Genomic DNA, 25,393 nt, shown 5'->3' with positions numbered 1-25,393 from the left:
GTAAGACACATTGAAACTGATGCTGTGAATCTCTCTGTAGCGTCTCCCTGAGCTCTCAAAGTTTCAACGTGGCAGGAGGCTCCTCGCTCTCCTCCTCTTCCTCTCGGTGAAGAGTTGGGTCAAGGGCGTTCGGCCCCGGAGAGTTTGATCTCTGCTCTGCAGCTTGCGTGACCGTATCTCGCAGGAAGATAAAACGTTATAACACTTTGCACTTGTACTGATCTGAGTCTGAGGCCACTGCGTCTTCTTAGAAGATAAAGTGTCTGTGAGCATTTCTTAAAACATACGATTCAGAGAACCACACCTGAGAGTCAAAGTGTAACATTACCATATTTCTAGTTTTGCACAGTTTCAACAAGTTGGCCAGAAAGTGAAACTAGTGCTCAGTGGTTCCACAGAAAGCATTTTAACATGGCGGCCCCGTCGTGGCAAAAATCTTTGCAGCCACAGCAAAAAAAAAAAAAACGGGAATAATATCAAAACAAAGCAATAAATAATCTAATCCCATGCCTTGGTTACAGAGGTGGGTAAACAGAGCAGGCTTTTAGTTAGGCGGGGCAAAGACTCATCCATCCTCACTCCTTCTGTTCATCATGGGTTGTGCTCGCTCTCATCCTGGTTCCCTTTCACTAACACCTGAGCTCACCGACTCACTTGTGTAGCTGCCACAACATGATGTCAGTGATTTCTGTCGAGTGAAGCAGTGGAGACGGGTGAGCTGTGACTTTCCCGGATCAAAAGACACGAGTGAAACCTCCTTCCATCAGAGGAAGGCACACAATAAGTCTTGACTCTACCTTCTCAGCCTGATGAGGTTTTCTTTCGGTATTCGTCTGGCAAACTGGGACCTTTGCCACCATGTGTGACCTCTTGACCCACAGGACACCCTCCAGAGAAGGTCCGTGGAATTGGTCTCAGTGAATCCTGCAGAGAATCTCCTGCTGTGATCTCACATCGAGTTTTTACTTGAGAAAATCCAACGAAAGTCCAGAGTCTCTCACTCAGACTTGATTTGAGTTCTCGAATGCACCCCCCCCCCCCCCCCCCCCCCCCCCCCCCATTCAGAATGTACAGAGTCCAGTGCATGTCTGAAAGCAGCTCATGCCTTCATTCGGGCCAGATGGGCATGGTATTATTATTAGGTTGATTATTATATATTAGTTGATGTGATTGCATCAAGCTGCTATCTGTAACTTTGTTATTCACAGTATGATAGGCCCACATACCGTCATCCCTGGTCGTGCCCAAGATTACTTTACCATCCAAGCCAGCAATTTTATCCCCTGGAATCCCATTGCTGACAATTTTCTCAACTTCATATTAAATTCTCAGTGCCCCCCCACAGTCCCAGTTCACCAGTGCAAAACCACTACCTCAAAAATGTCCTAGCTCCACTGGAATGAGGGATAGGGTGTGGGTTAGGTGGTATCTCTGAGCACAGAGATTAGTCTAACACACAGTGTTTTTCAGCCGACTGGCAGAAGGAGAAAGCATTGGACCCTCCAGTCACTATCAGGCTGCTGTAACCCTCTGCATCCATACAGTAGAGAGAGGAGGAAAGCATCTCAGTGATTTAACACCGGAAAGTAGCAAGAGTTCAGTCGTAAATCAGGTGCTGAGGTGCAGAGAGTTCTTTATGAGGCTGCTCTTCTGTGGATGGTGCGTGTGGCCTCAGACCTTGTGACGTGTGTTCAAGCGGCTGCAGGTGAGGCGGGCGCTCGCTCTCGTCTTGGCTCCAGGAGGAAACGTTAGGACATACGTTATATCCAGGGAGCCTACGTCATCCGACCGGGCTGCAAATAGACCCAGACAGGACCACGCTGCATCCGAGTCCTGTAGCCACACCAAACTCTCCTGAGTCTCTTCTCCCCCTATTCCTTTCAGATGTCCTCCCCTCGATGGGAAGCTCTATTTCGGGCATATGATGGAACATTTCAGATTTGTTTCACCCGACTCGACTACAAGCTAACAATGTAGTTTGACGTCTCTTTGTTATCACTGCTGTGAGGAGTTCCTGATTTGTGCCAGATGTGACATTTCCTCTAAATGTGATGTCAGACTCTCATCTGACCTCCACGATCCTTTTCTCTCTCCTGCCTCAGCATGCAAATCGTTAAGATAACAATGGTTATATTTAAATGAGAATCACATTTGGAGCCTCGTAGCACCCTTTGACATTTAAACGAGGATTTTAGTGTGGTCATTACCCAGAGTTTCATGCTACATTTTTCTCCACTTCGTGACGCACATGCTGTCAGTTTCCCAGATATCTCGAAAGTTTGGGAGCATTTATTCTCATAAAGGTCAGGCTTCTGTCGACATATGCGTCACTGCTATCCTCGTGTTTCTCCCTCGTTCTGCTTTCACAAGGAATCCATTTCACGTTTGTTGTCAGTGCTGCTGCACTTTCTCCAGTTTTTTTGTCGTCAGTCCTCGAGCCCAGCTCAACATCTGCAGCATTCCTCTCATTTTAATAGAGTTGTTTGAAACATTAATGTCAACATAACTGAACGGCTCATCGGTGAGCACATTCCTGCTCGTTCATAATCTTAAGTCACCTCGCATGCTGTTTTTATTCATGGTATTTCAGCAGTTTAGGTGTGGACGTGGGAACCCGCCAAGGTAAAAGAATTCACTCGGCTCACACAGCGAAGGTATAATGTCTGATCCCTAAATTGACAAACTGGAAAGGAATCGATCTGGAATCTTTAGTCAGGGAAACACAAGAAGTTTGGATTCCTGTGCCAGGAGCCGTCGAGCAGGAGCAGGGACTCGGCCGGTGAAGGAGGAGGTGAAGGAGGAGGTGAATAGTGAAACACGCAGGTAAAGTGGAAGACGTGAGGAACGATGCAGAAGAAGGAAACAGACACACAGACGGTTACTCTTCTATACCGGATTATTACCTAGTTATGATCAGGTTGTTATGATGACTGTCCTTCACCCATTTCTGCTGGGTCATGTTCCTCTGATTGGGTTTAATTGGCTGGTTGGCGTTATGTCGGGGGGGGGGAGTCTATTGGGAAGCTCTTCCTGTCGCCATGTGAGCTCTGGATGTCTCATGTGCAGCTGTTAACTATTGACTGTAAATAAAGATGGATGACGCGTCTCCCTTTCAGGGTCACTAACGCTGATGAGTCCCAGCCGCTGCTGCCTCAGAGTCGCCTGCTTATTCAAAGTTTATTAGTATTCAACGTTTAAAGTTTCGAAACAACACAAACTTCTACACTACACTTAATGGGCTACGAGCAATCCTCATGCCAAGTGTGGAGCCAACAAGATGAACGGTTCTGGAGACTCACAGAGATTCCTAGAAGTAGTGAATGGATCCAAATCTCTCCTGCTCCTGGATATTAGCCCTCGACACATGTCAGATTGTTCTCATAAACGTTATGACTTGAATTCAGCTCAAAGTGATAAATCCCTGGATCAGCCCTTTGTCTGGTTCTGTGCCAGAAGTCAGTGAGTTCTCTTTCTGTCCGCTCTCCACAGCGCTTCCACGTTTCAAGAAATGAAGGCAGCAATAGAGACAGTAGACATTTATCTATTTTCACACAATCTGTTCATATGAAGCAGCCCTATATGTAGTGGGACCAGTTTGGGCTTTAAATTCATATAGTTATTTTTTGCAGAGACCTTTGTACTCTGCACACATCAGAGTAAATTATGACCTGATCCAGCTGTGAGTTGATTTACCTGTTACTGGTCTTAGGCGGCTTCCACGTCTGATAACACATCAACTCTGCTGCAGATGGGTCCACGCTACTGGAGTCTAACAGCTGCTGAAATGCAGGAGTTTGGAAACGCTGCAGGTTCTGTTCCAGTTTGAAAACTCTGGGGCTGCGTTTGAGTCTGGACGGCCAGAAACTGAGATGATGGAAACTACGAGGTAGACCAGGGGGGTACAAACTTTTATCCCGAGGGCCACATACAGAAAAACATTCGAAGGTCTGGGCCACTCACGTTCTGAGGGACAGCTGGCAGGTCAGGGATGAGTTGGGCGCCACCTAGTGTCTAAACTGAGAAGTATAATACAGTGGGCCATAGTCCATTACATTACAATTCATTTAGCTGACGCTTTAATCCAAAGCGATTTACAGTCAGTGCATTCAAGGGTACCCGAGGGAACAATCCCAGAACAACAAGAATCAAGAAAGTACAATTTCTTCAAAATAGAGCGAAACTAAAAAGTGCTATACGTAAGTGCCATTTAAGTGCTATTAAATTGTTAGTTAAAAAAATATATAATTTAAATTTTTTGAGGCGGGCCAATTTAAAATGGATGGCGGGCCGCAGATGGCCCGTGGGCCGTAGTTTGGAAACCCCTGAGGTAGACGCACACAGGCGGTTGCTGATTGGGTCTTTTCGATGATGACGTAGCCCTCACTGATTCGTCAGGCTCCGGTCACATGACCCCCCTGCCGAAAGAAAACAACTGAGTGAGTGATATGCGTTTTCACGTGTGTTCATATGGACGAGGATCAAAACAGAGCCAGAGAGTCTGAGAGCTGAAACTCTGGTGTAGACAGATTGTTTTAGTTTGAAATATACGTTTCCAAACAAAAATGTTATAATATAGATATGGCCTAGTTACAGTGTTTTCTCTCTCTTTGTGTGTGTGTGTGTGTGTGTGTTTGTTATAGGTGACGATAGTGGACACAGGGGTGAGGGGAACCATCGCTGTGGGCCTGGTGCCTAAATTCTACAGGCTGGACCACCAGCCTGGCTGGCTGCCATACTCTGTAGCTTACCACGCTGACAACGGCAAGTAAGTCAAACCACAGTCATCTATACACTACAGTTTCTTGCATGGTTTGGGAAAATGGATTGTGGCCTGTTGCTGCTGCATCCACATATATAACCGCGGTAGTAATTCCGTATATAATTCTCCTTAGTTCTAACTTCATCTTGCTCGAGCATAAAGTACTTTTGATGCTTCGAACCCCACAGGCCTCAGAATTGTTTGTCTGGCTTCAATTATACATTTTCTTTCTTTATAGATTTAGATCACTTTCTTTTTACTAGTCATAATTTGAAATGTAAAGCTGTCGTAGAAAAACCTTTAACATCAGTATTATTCAAAGTGACATCTTTATCATACTTGTTTCGTTTGACCATTAGTTTAAAAGTCAAAAAGATCTAATTTGCTATAAAAAAGTAAAGAGAGAGGAAGCAGGAATCGTTTCTCAAGATCTTGTTATCAATTCATCTGCTAATTGTAAATTTAGAAATTGTAAATGATTTACTGCCCAACAGTTCCATTATTAAACCACATTTAAATTCACTAGATCCTGATTTGGGTTTGGATTTGACACTAATAGAAACCAGTTTCCTCAACATGTCTGATATTCTCTGAGAAATCAATTTATAATTTAACAATGTGAAAGATGAATCCAGAATCCATTGTAATTGTGTTCTTCCCCAAACAACACTGCATCTTTCCAAGTATCTAATGAACTAACAAACAGAAAAAACAAACACTGGCAGACGAAAACACAACTTCCTTGATAATAGAAAGAGAAAAACAATTCAGCATCTGCCCCCTGATCAGGTTTCTCATCAACATGTGATGTTTACTGTGGAGTGTAAAGCCCTCCGGTGGTTTGTGAGTCCTCCTCCTCACAGACAGACACACAATCTCAGAAGAAACCATAGGCCCCTCGGCGGAGGTAATACTTTCTTCTGATACATGCCGTGGATACTTATTTGACCCAAACTGGGCGCTAAGCACTTTCACTACGTACTCTGTGTTTAGCGCCATGTTTAGGACTGGATTTATATTTGCGGGTGCTGTAGATATTTCAGAGTTTGATTTCAGCCCGTTGATGGCACCGCACACTCCTGCAGCATTAGACAGATGTGTTGTACATTATCAGGCCATAGCAGTCGCCCTAATTATATGGCTCAGAGTGTGTTTACATATTTCTTCACTCGGTCATTCAAGGAGACCAGAAAACGAGGTAAACGTATGTAAAAGTAAACTGTGAGGGTCGAAAGGTCAGAGGTCAGCCTGCTGTTAACTTATATGATCATCCCCCCCCTCTGGCACACCTACTTCCCACAGAACAGTCAACTTCAGGTTTATTATAGATGGTTAATACACTCATACACTCTATTTAACAGTAGGAGTAGAAGAGAAGACGTAGAGCACCATCAGTGAGATGTTCACCTCCTCTCTCCTTCAGACTGTACAATGGAAACCCTGTGGGGCAGCAGTTTGGACCGAAATGTGCTCGCGGTGACCGCGTCGGCTGTGGAATCCACTCCGAAAATACAGAAGCAGGTTTCTCAACAGTCTTTTTCACCAAAAACGGCAAAGAGGTGAGTGTTCTGTGACGTGGTGGTGGTGTCTGGTGTTTGCCTTCGGTGTGTCCTCACTCACTGTTTCCTCACCGCTCTCTCCCGCTCAGGTGGGTTCAGTGGAGGTTCCTGTGTCGGCTGAGGGGCTGTTCCCCGCGGTAGGGATGCACTCCATGGGGGAGGAGGTGAAGGTTGACCTGCAGGCTGAGTGGTTCCTGGAGGAGGATGAGAGCATGATGATGGTTGACAGCCATGAAGACGACTGGGGTCGGCTTTACGACGTCAGGGTGAGCGGAACGGTAAGAAGGAGAAAGAACTCTATCGGTTAATGGCGTACTTGTATTCCTCACACTCGGGCCCTGACTCGGTGACAGAACTTTCCAGTATGTAACTGTACACATCTTCTGGTTCTGCAATAATAACAACAACAAACAAACCTATAACACTAATGCACTGCGCGCTGCTCACACATCCACTGTGGCCCAGACGTTCTGTGAACAGTTCTGTGTTTGACCTACAACTCAGATTTGTAGCAAAACAAGATAGTTGATGGAACATAACATGAAATATCAAACATGTTCCTATCATCACATATCACTCGGCCCAATGAGTCCTTTAAGTTATTGTATCAATCACCTTGCGGCTATTTTCAGAGTTGTTAAACATAGCTGAATAGCCTTGTAGGGATGGGTGGTTTTTGCTGAGTACACATTGTATATTTTGTGTATTTTTCCTACATATGCGTTTGGAATGGAATCGGTTTGAATTGGGGCTTTTGTTTAGATTAGACAAATATCTTTTATTCAGTCCCACGATGCCTTGTTAAAGCAGCATTTAAAATATGAGGTAAGAAATGAGTAAATGGAAAATGTAAAAATAGGAACAATGTAAACACGACAGAAAATACCAAAGTAGTAATTATATATACAATGTAAACGGGCTCTATACCCTTTGTTTTGTGCTCTTACGAGATCATTCATCTGCTCAGGGCTTCACATATCCTTCGCTGTTGACAGCCGTGCTTAATGCTTCAGGGAAAGCTCGAGACAGAATCATTTCAATTTAAATTATTTTGTCTCGTCCCATCATCGTCTTGCCGTGACTGGATTTGGGTCACCTTTGTTTTTGCAGGTTGCTTCATGACATCAGCTCAGGGATTTTCCTCCGAGTTCTGTACAGACACCAGGTTCAGTAACAAGACAAACAGCAGACTGTCAGGGAAGACGTTGAGTCTCTCGTCTTTCATTCCCTCTTTGCTACTTCACAGTCGGGGATTATGCAACAGTTAAGATCAGTTCAACAGGCAAATCAACTTTCAGATCTTAGGCTCACAAGCAGGGTGACTTTTATCTGCAGATAGAAATGCATATAGATCTTAAGACGTGTCTAGTTCAAGGAACCATCATCAGCTTTTGGTTGCCACATTGTAATCACTTTAATTGCAGTCATAATTTGTAGTCCTGTGTGTTATTATACCATTATACACCAATTAAACCTCATGAATTCTAATTAAACCTAATTCACTCTACTCACTGCTTTTGTTGTAACTCAGAGACCTCACACGCTATGACAGTGGTGATTCTGGTGAACTAATGAGCACATGTTTATTATTGATGGCTGTGTTCATCTCCAATGTGTGTGTGGGGGGGGGGTTAACACAGAGCTACTTGAGATAATAAAGCTGAGCGGAGCTGAGACCTGATCTAAACTAGGAGGACACTCAGGGAGCACGTATCACTGCCAATGCCTAATACTCTACTTATGAAACCACATTTAAATTTGCTAGATTCCAGATTTTGTTTGGATCGGCACCAAATCACACATCCAGTTCCGTGGTAATAATGTGTCTTGTAGTTTTTGCGTAATTCTTCCAAAGAACTAACCGACAGAAAAGAGCAAACTAATGCAGATGAGAGGTGAAGATATTGATGATTGTAGCTGAATCTGTGATGGACTGAGATCTGCCTACAGTTTGATTTGATGTGATAAATGCCTAAAGGTAAATTGCTCGTTACAGGCAGCGGTTCAGAAAACACATTTCACATTCATTTTCACCAGTGACGTTTCATAAAATCCTAAAAAGAATTTAAAATCTGGAACCAGGCCGACTAACCACCGGATGAGTCGTGACCAGAAAACATTAGATTCAGACCGTGAAGGACTTCCAGTGATTCTCTTCTTTAACCTGGTTGTTTGTTGTAATGTGTTGTGTATTGTCTGTTTGTTATTAGTGTTTAAACAGTGTAGTATCATAGTATGGTAACACTGAACAATCCAGTCATAGCCGGCTAGTTTTCGTGGTGTGATAAACATTTTCATGGTCACACCGAGCTCCACCAATTAGAGATGTCACTATCACACCTGAGGGTTGTGGGTAGGGTAGAACTTCTCCTCAACATCAATAACAGAACACGTTTGTCTTAAAACTGAATCTATATGATAGGAACTTGTTTTTGCTGATAATCAAATCTCTGGTGAACTCCATAGTCCTGATTTAAACACAACTTTACTTTTCGATGACGACTTCACCTACGTGCTTCATGAAAGGTTTTTCTAATACTACTTATCTCAGGACCATTGTGTTGCATTGCATCGCACACTATAGAGTTATTTATTTTCCTGTGCACTGTAATTACCTCCTGCAAGCCCGATCAGGTTTGTAGGTTCTCAGCTGAGTCAGATCAGGACACTTCTTCATCTGGTGATGCAGCGAGTGAGGTTCGGCTACTTCTTGTGTTTGTGGAAAACGGTACAGGAATGTTTGCCTTCTCTGTCTGAGCAGCTTCGACTTCCATCCTGCTCCTGTTCTAGTTATTCCTGTAGGTAGTTTTGTCAGATTTTGCAACAAACTTGTGTTGAATTATTCCATTGACTCTAAGGGTACCTTTGCGTTTGGTCAGAAGACAGAGTTAGGGTTTGTTTAGGATTCTGTCAGAACTAGTTTTAAAGAGAGGTTTCACTCTTTTAGACCTAAATTAGCAGGTTTTTTGACTATGCTAAATTTTATCTATACCCATATAAACATGAAGACTGACTCCTTCACCATCGTCAGTAGAGTTTTGCCTTCATCCAGAACAGATGCAGCATCAGCGTCTAGACTGTGACGGTTCTATTTTGTCTTTAGCTACAAATGAACATGAATCAGCGTCTCCCACAGACTTAATTCAATCTATGGTGGTTACCGGGTTGTTTTCACTCTGAGTGACAGGTACACAGACTAGGAGTGAAAGATAAGTTCTGGCCTGAGGGTAAACTGCACTGTCATGATTTCACAACTGCAGCTGAAGCTATGAGGTCCGACTGTCTGTGTGAACGGTAAAAACATTATGGGCCATAGTGCGAGCAAGTGGTAGTGCGAGAGCGTGACAGCACGAGAGCTGCTAATAGCACTGCACACACCAAGTAGGAGATCTCTTCTGTTACTCTCAGAAGTGTAAACATTGTTTTGGTTCATAATGAAACTGTGGGGGGGGGGCTTGCCACATTTGTTCTTGTTGCTCCGTCCGACAGAGACATTTCACCTGAATCCAGAAATGGGACCTGATGGTGTCACTAGAAGTCAAAGTCAGGTGATCACAAACTTCATCAGTCTTCATCCTCTTGTCACATTTAAGTCATTTAACAATTGAGATCTCCCTGAACCAAATGGTGGACCAACCTGCCGACACAGCCAGCTAGCATCACCACAGCCTGTGACAGCTAGAATGGCTAATTAGTCTCTTTGTTAAATAGCATAGCAGATTTTTTTCCACCTTTTGCTTCGGGCCAAGTCCAAGCGTCGCCCAGTGATTAATAACGACCGATATTTGGCAGCGTCCAGGTGCCGGGTTTGTTTTCTCAGACTCAAACTATGATTCAAGTCGCTTCTATCAGCCACGTGAATGGCGCTCATTGTTGGAAACAGCTTTGTCATCAGATGTATCACGGCGCTGCACACCCGCCACTTTACAGGAGTGAACTGTAACACCTTTGTTCTGTGTGGAGGTGCGAGCTCTCATCGGCCCCTGCTCCCACTTCACTAACCACAGGACTCCGGGCCGGTCTCTCATCGACCCGGCGGAGGTGGTGCTCCGGCTGTGTGATGAACGCGTGTCTCCTCGTACACAAACATCCGTCACACCACATCCAGCGCGGAGGCCGTGGTCTTCTCCGGGAGCAGATGAGAGGGATGATTCAATTAGCAGTCTTGCTCTCTGTTTTTCTGTCTGTCTCCCTTTTTCTGTTTTTCTGGACCGAGGAGTGGCAGAGGCATGAGACGTGTTGCCAGAGCCAAGTGCCTGGCAGCCCACCAGGTTGTAAAATTTCAATAAGTGGAGTAAGGGGACTCCAAGGAATCTTCCACTCTTTCTAATGTGGTTGGAGGTTTTCACAGCTGGAGCGCCCGGCTGCACGGTCGGCTCCACAGTCCAACACTGATTTCTTTCTCTTCTCTCCTGCTTCTTTTTCTCTGGCTTTCTTTTTTCATAATGAGCAAGCAGCCATTAGCCTCCAGGTCCGTGATGTGGTCTCTATTGTCAGGGTGATAGCAGTCAAACAGATAAGGTGGTCAAGTCCTGACAAGTTCATCCTGGACACAGGGACGGCGGTGGGAGTTGTACCAGTAGCTGCTCCCTGTAGCACCAGAGGCTTCATCCACTCTTCTACATTCATGTTTGGAAAAAAGACGTTTTCAAACTAAAACGATCTCTGTCCACACAAGTGTTATGGCTCTGTATCAGTTTTAATCCAAGTCCATACTAACATGCATAAAAACACATATCACGTGACCACTCATGTTCACTGGGCGTGCACGTGCCAGCTGATCTCCGCCTGTATACATTTGTATTGTTGTAAAATCCACAATGTAACTGCACAACAGCTTTTACAGAGACAACAGGGTTAACAACACTGGAAAGTGATTGTACACACGTTATACACTGGCAGCCGGGGAGGAGGTCACGTGATGGGAGCCTGACGAATCAGTGAATTCTACATCTAGACAGAAATCACCCAATCAGCAAGAGGCTGTGTGTCTACGTCATTGTTTCCAAATATCCATTTTACAAAACTTAAACGAGAACAAAACTTCCGAACTTCTCCGTGTTAGCGGCTCTGAAACTCCGGAGTCGTGTGGACGCAGGCGGAAGTGAAGCAGAGACGATCCTTTAAAATGGAAATGTCTTTGTGTGGATGAAGCAAGAGAAAGTTTGTTTCAAGAGCAACAAGAAAAAGAAAAGCAAAGTGTGGCCGAGGAAATAAAAAAACAGGACGAGAAGTTAGAGTTAAGTGGAGGTTTTATTTTGAAGGCCAGACATGTTTGAGGGGCAGGATTAAAATGAGGTAAGATTAGTTTTTAAGAGCAGAACATTATGTCAGCCACACGGTGGTCTCACTTAATCTGTGTGTTGGTTTTGACTTCTGATTCACTTCATTGAGCGGTTTTAACCAAAGCTTTGCCTCAACTTTTCCAAGTGTCTACTTTGGATCTTAGCTCTCCTCTCCTCTCCTCTCCTCCTCTCCTCTCCTCTCCTCTCCTCTCCTCTCCTTCCCTCCTCACCTCTCTCTTCCTAGCCTCCTCTTTTACTCTTCTCGCCTAATCTTCTCTCTTCCTCTCCTTATGTCTCCCTCTTTCCTCCTCTCCTCTTGTCTCCTTTCTTCCTCTCATCTCTCTTCTCATCTCCTCTCCCCCTTGTCTCCTCTTCCTCCTCCTCCTCCTCTCCTCTCGTCGTGCTTCTTTTCCTTTCCACTATCCTTTTCCCGTCTCTCCTTTTTTGGTCTCCACTGGTCCACTTTTCCTCTCCTCTTGTCTCCTCTCCTCCTTTCTTTCTCTCATCTCTCTTCTCATCTCCTCTCCCCCTTGTCTCCTTTTCTTCCTCCTCTCCTCTCCTCCTTTCTTTCTCTCATCTCATCTCTCTTCTCATCTCTTCTCCCCCTCGTCTCCTTTTCCTCCTCCTCTCCTCTCCTCTCTCTTCCTAGCATCCTCTTTTACTCTTCTCTCCCTCTTCTCCTCGCTTCCTCCCTTCTCCTCTCCTCATGTCTCCATCTTGTCTCCTCTCCTCCTTTCTTTCTCTCATCTCTCATCTCTCTTCTCATCTCTTCTCCCCCTCGTCTCCTTTTCCTCCTCCTCTCCTCTCCTCCCTCTTCCTAGCCTCCTCTTTTACTCTTCTCTCCCTCTTCTCGCTTCCTCCCTTCTCCTCTCCTCGTGTCTCCTTTTCCTTCTTTCTTTCTCTCATCTCATCTCTCTTCTCATCTCTTCTCCCCCTCGTCTCCTCTTCCTCTTCCTCTTCCTCCTCCTCTCCTCTCGCCGTGCTTCTTTTCCTTTCCACTATCATTTTCCCTTCTCTCCTTGTTTGGTCTCCACTGGTCCACTTTTCCTCTCCTCTTGTCTCCTCTCCTCCTTTCTTTCTCTCATCTCTCATCTCTCTTCTCATCTCCTCTCCCCCTTGTCTCATTTTCTTCCTCCTCTCCTCTCCTCTCTCTTCCTAGCATCCTCTTTTACTCTTCTCTCCCTCTTCTCCTCGCTTCCTCCCTTCTCCTCTCCTCATGTCTCCCTCTTGTCTCCTCTCCTCTTTCTTTCTCTCATCTCTCTTCTCATCTCCTCTCCCCCTCGTCTCCTTTTCCTCCTCCTCTCCTCTCCTCCCTCTTCCTAGCCTCCTCTTTTACTCTTCTCTCCCTCTTCTCGCTTCCTCCCTTCTCCTCTCCTCGTGTCTCCTTTTCCTCCTTTCTTCCTCTCATCTCATCTCTCTTCTCATCTCCTCTCCCCCTCGTCTCCTCTTCCTCCTCCTCCTCCTCCTCCTCTCCTCTCGTCGTGCTTCTTTTCCTTTCCACTATCCTTTTCCCTTCTCTCCTTGTTTGGTCTCCACTGGTCCACTTTTCCTCTCCTCTTGTCTTCTCTCTTCCTTTCTTTCTCTCATCTCTCATCTCTCTTCTCTCTTCTCATCTCCTCTCCCCCTCGTCTCCTTTTCCTCCTCCTCTCCTCTCTCTTCCTAGCCTCCTCTTTTACTCTTATCTCCCTCTTCTCCTCGCTTCCTCCCTTCTCCTCTCCTCGTGTCTCCCTGGTCTCCTTTCCTATTTTCTTTCTCTCATCTCTCTTCTCATCTCCTCTCCCCCTCGTCTCCTTTTCCTCCTCTCCTCTCCTCTCCTCTCTCTTCCTAGCCTCCTCTTTTACTATTCTCTCACTCTTCTCCTCGCTTCCTCTCTTCTCATCTCCTCTCCCCCTTGTCTCCTCTTCCGCCTCCTACTCTTCCTCCTCCTCCTCCTCTCTTCGTGCTTCTTTTCCTTTCCACTATCCTTTTCCCTCCTCTCCTTGTTTGGTCTCCACTTGTCCACTTTTCCTCTCCGCCATCCTTGTTTCCTCTCTCCTCCTCTTTGCTCCATATTGACAAAGCTCCTATGGATTTTAATAACTTTAGCTGTCAGGCCCCGAGCTGCGAGGTGTATATTTTAACAGGCACAGAAATGTTTTTCCTCCTTTTTTCACACATGCGGCTTGACACAGATATTTCCAGTCGTGGTGGTTTCCGATGACTTGTGTATCTGTCGCTGGGCTGCCACAGATGAGTTACACCTCTGTGGCTCTTCAGTGGTTTGCCTCACCCAGCAGCACCTCGCAAACATTGGGTCAAAACAGTGGAATAGTTTTTTACAGGTTGCTTTTTGATAAGTGTGGATAATCACTGTTCCGGATGATAGCTGTCCTTACTGATTGTTGAGGGGGGGGGGGGCAGGGTGACGGGAAAGATCGCTGCAAGATGAATGACTTTCCTGACTGGTATGCTTTTGATGAGGCAGGACTGAGGAGCGCAAAGCCGCAGAATGCACGGAGCACAATGGTGATGGTAGTGACTTGTCTGCAGCTAAATCGAGGCCTTTGTGAATTGTTTACATTACAGTTTTGGAAAGGGGGGGGGGGGGCACTCCTGTTTAGATAGGTGGGTGTCTGATCCGAGAGTTCTGCCCACTATCATCATACTTACCTCATCAAATATTTCACTACCTTCTCTCCTCAGTCTCCTCATGTGTCCGGTCGCGTTGAGTAATGTTTGGGTTTTTTTCCGTTGCCAGATCTGATCCGAACAAGAGTTCAAAGTACACTTATAGATAGTATAGACGATAGATAGATATAGTACAAGATTTAAATATGGGCAAAACTCTCAGCAAATTTACATCACAAAATGTCATATTAAAGAAAAGTACCATAACTTAACACTTAATAACAGTTTCAGTGCTTCATACAAACTCATTTTCAATTGTCTCCTACACTGCAGAGGCCAGAGACGCCCAGTGAGGACTGAAGAGAGAACCCATTCAATTTCGGTTTGGATCTGAATCGCCGGGGGGGGCATCAGTGGAGAAACCTCAGTTTTCCACTGCTCGTACTTCATTTGTTGTTGCCTCAGGTATGTTGTGTGTCAGACGTCTGAATTATATGAACATGGGTCAGTGATTAAAAGTCACCATTAGTCTGCTGGTTGTTAGGGTTGTGTTGATAATCTCAGTCTGAAGTGTCGGAGTGATTTGTAGGTTGCTGGCAAATTACTGCACATTTAAAATACTGTGGACACTATGTAGGAATACAAATCTTTTATTTTCTTGGTCTGAATACTTGTCCTCATACAGTTCATCTTGTGCTGCTCGGATCAATTAAAGTGTGGAGAGGTCAAAGGTGGACCATTAGGAAGCAGACGGAGGACGAGGGGCAGCATTAGCAGAGGAAACTCATTTCCTAAAGCAACCTACAGTAACCTACAGTAACATGCAATAGAGTTCGACTCGGGTTGCATATTCTGCATTATATAATATAAAAATATATAATGTGAACAAGCCCAACTGGTGAAACGGTCATTTATCACCCAGCCAGTAAAGTTCTTGGTATCTAACAATGAAACCTATTTGATCACATGACATGAACTCAAACAGCTGTTCTGTCCCTGAGCTCCTTTGACGGCTCGAGCTTAGAACACAATAAGGATTTGATTGATCTGTTCAGGCCTTTTGTTAAGAACCAATAAATTTAACATTCTTCTCCAGGTGGAGTGAGTTCTTGATTTCTGTACAGTTGCTTCATCACATATGGATTGTTGGACTTTCTTTCTTTACCTTTGTCCCGGCTGCCAGCGGACTGTGTCTTAGGCAAACAGGGCCTGACTGTTTCGTAGAATTCTGAAATGAAAAATCGTTTATTCTTCGCTTGCCACCACGCTGCTGCTCTGCTGTTTGTCCTGAGAGGAGACATTTGGCTGAGGGTTCCAGTGCGTACGTGCAGCTCGGTATGAACACAGGCCAATCCCCTCAGCTGATGAGTGGGCCGATGAGTAAGTGGACGGCACCTGAGTCGGCAGTTATCGGTTTTCCCAAGTTTACTGGCCCATCTCGTGTGTCGTCGTCTTCCCACCCCCCCCCCCCCCGTCTGTCCACCTCTCCCCTCCACGTGAAGAGATTAAAACTCCTCAGGATGTATGCGTCTTACCCTCTGACACGTTTTTTTGCTGAGCAGTTAAGATTTTCTTTAAAACCAGAATGCAGATTGTTGGATCCATTCACAGCATCTGCTCTTCTGTCTGAGCAGATCGAGTGTGTGAGTGTTTTTCTTAGATTTTTAATTATCCTCATTGCTCTGCAGCACCTATGCAGGTTTCCTGTTTCCTGTCTTCCTCTTGGAACAATAGATTCCAGAAGATGTTAGAATCCCAACATGACAACTTTCCCATCAAGTTGCTGCAGCCTAGCAGTGGCTGAGTCATGATTGGCTCCAGTTCTCTGACCTGAGCAGCGTAAGGGAAGAATAAACCAGGAGTAACTTCATTAATCAGATTTGAAGTGATCCCTGTGCTGAATAAAAATGTACCTTTTGTATAATAACTATTAGTTTTGAGTTTAAGAGTTTTACTTTCTTTATTCAAAAACGTCTTTAAGTTTGAGGACTTGTTGAATTCCCGTTCAGATGCTGTAACGCTCTCACTCAAAACCCGCCGCTCTCACTCAGATGGAACCTGCGTTTGCTTGGCTCTGCTCCGCTTGAGCTCAAACTGCACTTGCACTCAGCTTTCCTGTTCTCCAGCTTCAGCTCTGCTCCTCACACATTTCCACACCCACTGCACCATGCTGCACTTATTTGTTTACAGCTTTGTCATACGCAGCTGGTTGTAAGCTCTTTGTTTTACTTTGTATTTGTGATATATTCACTAATCACAATTTGCTTTCCAGGGCTTAATGAGCTGACTGCAAGGTAGTAAACAAATGTAAACAATATAATATAATCAGGGTTCGTACGGTCATTGAAAACCTGGAAAAAATAATCTCCCAAAAGTTTTGGAAAAGTCATGAAAATTTGTTATATTCATATTTTCATGTCGTTCCGCTGAGTTTTAAATAATTCATATGCTTTTAAAGAAATACGCTCAAAATATAAGCAGGCATACTTGGGTTTGTGTCATTTAAGGTATACTGTATGCCTTGGAAATCTAATTGTTTGTTTAAATACTACATTTTGTCACTTTTTCGCGTATACCACGAGATTTCACAAAATGTTCGGTCATGGAAATTTGGTTTAAAGTTATTGAAAAGTCATGGAAATCCATTGGTCCATATGTGTATGAACCCTGTATGATACAAAATGTTTGGTTTGGCAAATGTTTTATGAAGAAAGAAATACATATATCTATTTTTCTAACTCTCAGAGATAGATGCTATATATTTTGGTGAATAAAACAATGTAAATAACACTTACTAGTTTACAAGAGTACTGAGTTTTTCTATTTTCAGCCTAACAAGCCTTCGTTAGCCATTTTTTTCCATTGTTTGATATCTGACCACATTCGATGCTGCGTCAGTGAACCTGGTGCTAATCATGAACAGATCCATTTGTCTGCTTCTCTGTATTTCTGACACTTTCTTGTTGAATCCAATTTATTGAGACTTGGTTTTAGATGGAAGCTTTTTTCAAGTTGAGATAAACAGTATCATCCTTTCCACTAAAATACAACAATACATGAAGTATAACTGAATCTTTTATACTCTCAGCTCTTACTCAAGAGTAACGCTGTGTTTTTATACAACGTTCTTGTGGAGTCGTAACTTTTTACGACTTTGTCCAAATAAATCAGCGCCGGTGGAAATACTTGCCGGCATCCGAGCCGCAGGTTAATTTGGGTAACATCTTCCCAGCAGTGGTAACTGTGATAATAAAAGGAATGTATTAAAAGGTGATGAAAAGCTCCACATGGCCTGTGAGTGATGAGGTGTTGGTGAAGGGCAACCATGTAGGTCCTGGGTTCTCACAGGTTTCAACGGAAATCGCACAGGGACGATTGATTGATTAAATCCGCAAAGTAACTGTACAGCGCTCAAAGTGTTCAGACCTCTTCACATTGTGTTGTGATGCGACCTTGAGCTAGAATACATTACCCTTTTCCCCTCATCAGTGCAGAAATCTCATAATGACGAAGCAATAACAGAAGTTTAAAAAGGTTTTTTGTTCACAGTACTTTATTTCGAGCAGAAGTACAGAGCTTTTATTTTGAAAACTCTTGAACTTTTGAACTCAATGGGCACTGCACTGGTAAGAAGTTTGAAACATCCAGAACTCTTCAGGAGCTGGTTATTCAAACTGAGCCTCCATGGCAGAGGGGCCTTTGGGTCGACCTTCAGACATCCTTCAGAACAACAGGTCTCAGTGCAGCACTCCACAGATCTGAACTTTATATCACAGCCTCTTCTGAGAGAAACACACGTGAAAGCTTCTCGAGGACTCTTTGATGAAACTAACAGTGAGCAGTTTGGCCTGGAGGAAACCAGCCATCGCTCATCACCTGTCCAATATCAATTCAACAGTGATGTCAGCATCATGCTGGGGGAGGCACTGGTAAAGTTTGATGGAAAGCTGAAGGGAGTAAAGTGCAGAGATATTCTTCATGTTAATCTGCTCCTGAACTCTCAGGACGTCCCACTTGGCTTCAGGTACAACCAGAACCTGTAGGAGTGTAAGTCCTGAAGTCTGGAAGGTTCCGAGTACTTCAGTAGTTTCACAATGATCGAGACAAGATCATGTTGACCCTGCTGCAGACGATAGTGCTACCAAGACATCGCCCTGGAGGAGAATACTCACTGACATTCTTCTGTTGACAAATATTCAAAATTAACGTTGAAATCTCTCCTGAAGTTCTCACTGGAGACTAACCAGCACAACTCTATCTTAGCCTTCTGATATATATATATATTTATTTCTGCCGCTACTGACGTTAGAGCAGGTTCTTTCACTGTAGTCTTTACGTTCAGTGAACATCCGGCTCCTCTTGAGATTGAGTGAGAACATATGAGGTGGTGTTCTCTGGCTGACTGCTCCGTCTGGCACGATGATGTTAATATCCTGCTGTGTGTGATGCGCTATTATTTTAAATTTCTCTTCAAAGTGTTGCTGCAGATGTGACGCTGCTTCCGAGACAAAGGTCCCCTTGTTGTGTAACAGATTGTCCTCACATGCCAGTTACAGCTGTTTTTTAAATTTATTTTGCACATCTGTTGGTGCCAAGTGTCACTTTGTTTTTTCACGTCAGTCCCCCTGAACGTGCTTGTAATGTCACATGACACATTACAGAGATATTCATCTCGGTTGTTCTTTGCACAAAACAGAGACTGATGGACCAGTCCCATTTAGCTACTGGAGACCATCTTACCCAAGTGGGATATTAATTGGAGCAGGGAAGCACAGCCACTGTTCCCGAGGCCAGAACCAGCTCATATACTTTCCAAATCAAAGTGGCACAGTTGCTCTGTATCTGTCGTGTAGTTATGTTTAAGTTTTTGACCACAATTATAATGAAGATTTATTAAATGAAGTTGTTGCAATGAAGGAGAAAAGGTAGAAGGCGAGGAGGTGCAAGGAAAGCCGACTAAAATATACTTTTACAAAAGAATTTAATTACTAAAACCCAGAGAGAGAACAAAGTGTAACGGAAAGAATAAACACATAGAAGCAGCTGAGCTATGTTGACTCACCAGCTGTTATGTGATGTCTAATCGAGTTAATGAAGAAGAGGATAAAGAGGAGGTCTCCTCATTTCAGTTTCTATAAGTTCCCCCATTAGCTGTGACAGGAAGCTGGCAGGACCGCTCTTTGGGCGTTGCATCTGTTTCCCAGGCAGCACCTCAACAAAACATGGCCTCGCACACCACCTCCACCGCTCTCCACAGTCGGAGTAACAGGGGAGAGAGAGAGCATGAGAGGGGGGGGGGGGGGGGGAGATATTATCAGCTATCTATTTACTTCGCTCAGAGCTACGTCTCTCTTCTTCTGCCCTCTTGTTTCTTTCCTCCTTCATTACTCAGCAGCAAGAAGCAAATCAAAGGGTGTGACTGAGTGTACATCAAACTGAACCTTCCTCCTCTCCTCAGAGAGCAGCAGCTGTCCAGGCACGAAGGTGAAGCCGGTTTCTGACACATTAGAACACATGAGACTGTCAGACAGCAGCTCTGACACTGTGCTGAATAATATACGGTCACAGAAGAGGTAATAAATGTGATATTAAAACCATCATTCATTTATTTCATCAAATAACTGTCATTAAATTAAGTTCACAGCTCAAAAATCATATTTAAGTGCAGTGTCTCTTTAAATACGGTTGGAATTGTCTCAACCAGACAATGGAGACAGATTTTTTTCTGCAGCTTTATGCAACCAGATTAACTGAAGCTGATTATTACATAATCATTGCCACGGGCGTTAGCTTAATAATCCTGTGCAGCCAAACCAGTGTATGTGCTGCTTTTCCAACGAACACCAAATTGCACATACTCATAAATATCAGTCTCTAAAACTTGATTTTTTTTATCATCAAGAACCATAAATTGTTTCCTGAGAAATGAACTAAAATGCCACGAAACTTCCAGGATCTGCCCCCTGATCTGGATCTACACCAAAACTGGAACAGTTCCTGACTCTCCTGACTCATTCCACATCCTTCCACCTAGTTTGTTAATCTGTCCAGTGGCCTTTTGCGTAATTCTACTAACTAATAGAAAAACAAACAAACCAAGATGAAGAGATAAACTCTGTGGAGGAGGAAAACGTCCACCACAGCCAAACAGTTCCCTGAATCAACCAAACACTCTTAGATATCACTCATTCAAACAAGCATCAAGATCCGTGAGTTATTATTTGGGAAATCTGTGAAAAAAATACCCTGCATATGCCAACATTTATTTTTTGGCTCATGTTCCCAGCCTCCAGGTTTCATGAGAATCCATTGTGTAGTTTTTGTGTTTTCTTGCCGACAAACAAGCAAATGTATTCATGTTTAAGTTGAACGAGTTGAATACTAAGTAAAACAAAGCGTTATGGACATGAAGCGCTATTGAGACTCACGGGTGATGTTGTAGTTCTCTCAGTGACGTTTGGCAGTCCACCTGAACTTGTGTAATTTATGGCCACACAGAAACTACACACACACACACAAGTTCTCAGCAAAAGGTTTAATCCATCATCAAGGTCGGAGACAGAAATGAAACTTTTCTCCTGCGCTCGCTTCGTTTGTGAGGAGTTCTCAGTTTGATGGATCACTAAGCAACAGGGAATAACAGAAATGGAAAATGGTAATAAGTTCATTGAGACACTTGACGTTGATGTTGAATAGCTGTTCCCACCAGGTGTGTCCTTCAAGTGTCTGGCTAGTGAAACACAGCACACCCAGGCGGCTTTACACGCACGCAGGCAAGCACACGTGCACTCTCACACGTGCACACTCACACAAAGAGGCTGAATAACAGAGGTAATTTTGTCCACCCCCACCTTGTCTGTCATCCCAGTCTTTCAAGCCGGGGGCGTATACTCTTCTCACTCACTCACACACATGGACTCGCATGTCATGGAAACACTGCTCAGCCTAAAGGCTTTGTGGTTGCCTAGCTGCCCACCCACTCACCTGTACTCACCCAGCTTCACCTGTTTAGATGCTGAGGATCAAAATAGACCTGAAAGTAATTTCATTATCAGGTAACAAGCGTCTCCACAGGTCTCCAATGGTTGTTCATACTTGTAGAACGGGCGGTTCAGTGAGGGTTGCACTGGATTTGCAGGTGTCAATCCACCACGGAGCCCACTCACTTAGGGCCCACTTGCAAAAGCAGCGAGTTGCACGGGTCAGTCCTTCTCCTCTCGAGCAACACTGGGCTTAGGATCCTGCCCAAGCTTGATCTGCTGTGACATCTCCATCTCGACCTTCCACCTCAGGAAGCCGACCTGCTGGCCCGTTGTGTCAGGGTCGCCTGAAGAACCTTTTCTAAAGAGTGAAGCAGGAAAAGTACATGACTGCTGGAGGTCGGTTTCCTCAGAAACTGAATACTGAGTCTGAACAGGGTCTTTGAGGGAATGCTGTGGTCTGAACCTCCGTCCTGAGGGATCCAGTCACTAGTGGTCAGGGCTCAGTTCAGGTCTGAAAACAACCAAATGCTTTAAAATGTGCAAAACGTTGTGCAGAAGCTCATCAGAGTGTTCAAGTCAGAACAGGTTGTCTTCGCTTCCTGGGAAAAATGACGTATGATGGAAGTGAACGTCATTATCTTGTGTTGACATGAGTTCAGGTCCAAGTTCTAGTATTTTCAAGATCAGTGATTTGTCTGTAATTGTGGATCTCAGATGGTGGAACAGTTCAAACCCGTGCATGCTAACGCTAGCCAGGGAATAAAAAACCTGAAATGCATTTAGTTAGTTCTTTACCCTGATTGATGTCTCACTAAAAACCAGACGTGATGTTTAATAAATTCACCGGTTCTGCCGTTGTTATGGAATTGGACCTGAAGGTTTGGACGCGGCTCTGGATCTTACATCACGCGTCACATTTAACAAGCTGATGAAAGAGCAATAACTCCGTGGATAATCTGAGCCTGTATAACAGCATATCTTTGTTTAGTTTGTCGCTTTTTATTTGATCTCTTAAATTCTGAACCCCATTCCTCTCTCTCCCTCCCTCCCTCCCTCCCTCTTTTTATTGCCTCCCTCAGCTCTTGGAGTATGTTGGCAAAGGAAAGAGCATCATGGACGTGGGTTTGGCCCAGGCCCGGCAGCCCCTGACCACCCGCTGCCACTATTATGAAGTGGAGATCGTTGATGCCGGGGAGAAGTGCTACATTGCCCTGGGTTTGGCACGAAGGGTAAGCTTTCTAAGAAACCAGCAACCTTTGACAACTCCACACGCACCTCCACTCAACAGGGAAGCTTTTTTTTAATATGGCCCCTTCGCTCATGTTATTTTCCACACTGTCATATTTAAGGCAGTCGAGCTCTATGAGCTCAAAGGATGTGGAGTGCATTAATATGGCTCTTATTGGCCAATTCTTGCAGCATGCTCTCATATTCTGGTCCCTATAGATCAACAAGTAGCTGAGCTAACAAAATATTAACCCATTTAGACCTGAGGTGCTGAAAGATGACGCAGTCTCAAACCAGTGCGTTGTTAGAAAACAGAAACCTGTGGGTTTTCTGAAGAGCTGAAAGAATTACTAACGTTCACTGAAGCAGGAAGGAACTCAGAATAAAGATTTTCTGTAGCTTAAACATTTGGCTTCCTTTGTAAATCATTGTATTTTCCCTGAACTCTTCCTCATCCTCCTCGTCACGTCCCTTAAGGACTGAGCCTCGGTCAGAATGAACGTCTGGGTCGGAATCTGCCGTTGTTTTCATATTTGTTTCAACGCATATCACTGCTCTGAAAAACAGAATACATCACCTTTAGTGAATTTCACCTTTCTAAAGAACATTTCAGCGAATCACAAAGTATTTCGATCAGTCACATGACTTGAAAACGATGATATCACAAGAAATGGAAATACTTAAAATGGGAGAAGTCGCAGCTAAATGTCTGAAAGGTGTATACATTCATATATTGCATCATGTCAACATGGGTTAGTTAGTTATTTGATCCTATAGAAAGGGGGTGGAACAACATGATTGACAGCTGAGACAGAGCACACGTATCAGGGAGCTCTTGACGCTCTGGTCACCGATCACTGATCACCGCTGCACAGACTCCGGCTCCATATGACGTCAAAGCAGAAGGTGACAGCACTCGTATCCAGAAAATGTCCGAGATGGAGATTCGAATTAGACTCAGAGAAGAACTGGAGGAAGCTCCAGAACTTCCTGTTTCTTTCTGTGCCTGGTATATGCTGCAGAAGCACTTGAAGCTTGAGGAATCCATTTCATTAAATGCTTTTAAATCCAAAGTAATAACTAGAGACGCATCGCTTCAACCTGCCTGGTGACAAAGCTTCAGTTTTGAAAGTTTCTATTTCTTTTCATTTTTGTCTCCTTTTGCGTTTTCTCTGTGCGACTCTGAGATATTCAAACGATTTCTGATCTCAATGAGACTTGTTGTCCTGGTTGAATAAAGGTTTAAGAAATTCTTTCCTATTATCCATCAGCAGAGCCGTTCCGTTTGGATCTAATGGTCTACTTTGGGAACATGAAACACTTCCAAGAGGAAAATACAATTAGAGAAATTTTAACACCTCTCATTTGAGCCCTCATTTCTTTTTCCAAAGAATGCACATACGGTTCCCATTTCAGAATTAGCACTGCGGCTCTGCGAGCGACTATTACCATGTTGATCTGCTTTGAAGAATAAAACCAGCAGACCTGTAGATGCTTTGGCACCGACCACGAATGATAAACAACTTAGTGCCAACACTGAATAAAACAGAGGTTAACATTTCAATACGCCACAGCCAGGATGTTAAGTATGAGCAGTAACAGTTGAGGATGTTGCACTAGTTACTCTCGAGCTGCTTGGAACCGGCCTTGTTAGGCTTATTAGAGCAGGATTAAACTTGTATGAATGTCTGGTTTCTGATAGATGGATTCGCTCATAAAAACTATTTCATTACATTTTGACCTAATATTATTCTTCTGACTCGGTAACTACGTCTTTGACAGCCCGGCTCTTGATTTGTGAGCTTTTTGCACCTTGTCAGTTTAGCCTCGAAAGTGTTATGAGTGTGAAATATTAGCGACTGCCCGAGCCAAGGCCCGCGGAGAGCTGCCAGCAGCGTCTCCCCCAGGTTCAGAGCTCTGCTCCTTTTAATAACAAAAAGTAAATGATGAAACTTGTACAACAGTTTTCAAGGTCTCCAAGGCGGTTTGTATAAAACGGGAACGGAGGAACTCACAGGTCATTGAATAACATGGAGACAAAGAGCGCTTCAGACGCCTGAAGACAGAAGTGGCTGAGCAGGAGGAACACACTTAGGCAACATCCACTCTAATATGTTCTAGTTTGGAATGCAGCAGAACGTCTGCACCATTCCAGAGTTTCCGAGCCTCTAAAACGGAGATTTGAAACTGCAGCTGGTTCTGTGTCACAGTGAAAACTCCTGGGTTGTGACTTTTGGAAATGATGATGCAGGCACTGAGGTTAGCCTCCCTATTGGGACTTAGCAGCCTTGGTGTATCCTTCCTTTATTTGTCACTTTGTTCTCTTAAAATGAAAACACAACATGTAGAGTAGCCTTAGACAGCAGATGTGTGTTACTCACAGGTTTCCATCCAGTGAACAATTGAAACTGAATATCCTTCTTTGTAGACCCGCTCAGTTGGGTTGTTGCAGGTTAGGCAGTTTAGCGGTAGAACAGATTCACACTAGACGTTTTTGTTCATTTATCTCAACGCCTGCTGGACGTGTTGATGAAGGAGGAGCTGGCATTCGCTTTCTCTCTTTTATGGGTCCGGTTGTGGTGACCGCAGATGACCAGACTGTCAGAACTCAGAGCGACGAGCAGATGTGTAACTTCAGTCGTCTGTGTAGCTGCTTTCAGACCCACACTGAACTCCAGGTCATCTCCTGGAATGATCTAGAGTCAGTTGCTGAGGACGTTCTCCAGAGTTTCTCCTGCCGGCCTCCTAGTGAACACTCTGGATAATGTTTGAGACCATGTCAGAAGAGCAGAACTTTCTGCAGAGGAACAACTACAGCTCATAGTCTGATAGATTTGGACGAAAACTATATTCAATCAAGCTGCACCACATTTCACTCCCCTGATATCAAAACCCATTAATTATTCTTTCGGGAAAATGTCTCACAATGTTATAAGAAACGAGAAGAAAATTATTCCTGGAACTGCTCCAAAA

General features: G+C 44.2%; 1 protein-coding gene across 1 annotated transcript in view; it reads left to right on the top strand.

The window, feature by feature from the left end:
- Positions 1 to 25,393, top strand: part of spryd3 (SPRY domain containing 3) — a 47,359-nt gene that overhangs the window by 3,198 nt on the left and 18,768 nt on the right. The window contains exons 4-7 of the mRNA XM_053424903.1: positions 4,641 to 4,765; positions 6,183 to 6,318; positions 6,408 to 6,596; positions 22,273 to 22,422. Of these exons, the coding sequence (XP_053280878.1) occupies positions 4,641 to 4,765; positions 6,183 to 6,318; positions 6,408 to 6,596; positions 22,273 to 22,422 (600 nt within the window). The remainder of the gene's footprint in view (positions 1 to 4,640; positions 4,766 to 6,182; positions 6,319 to 6,407; positions 6,597 to 22,272; positions 22,423 to 25,393) is intronic.

Source organism: Pleuronectes platessa, chromosome 6 (genome assembly GCF_947347685.1).
Source record: "Pleuronectes platessa chromosome 6, fPlePla1.1, whole genome shotgun sequence".
In the NCBI taxonomy this organism is placed as follows: Eukaryota; Metazoa; Chordata; class Actinopteri; order Pleuronectiformes; family Pleuronectidae; genus Pleuronectes; species Pleuronectes platessa.
The sequence above is the reverse complement of the archived record's forward strand: the minus strand, read 5'-3'. Positions and strand labels throughout refer to the sequence as shown.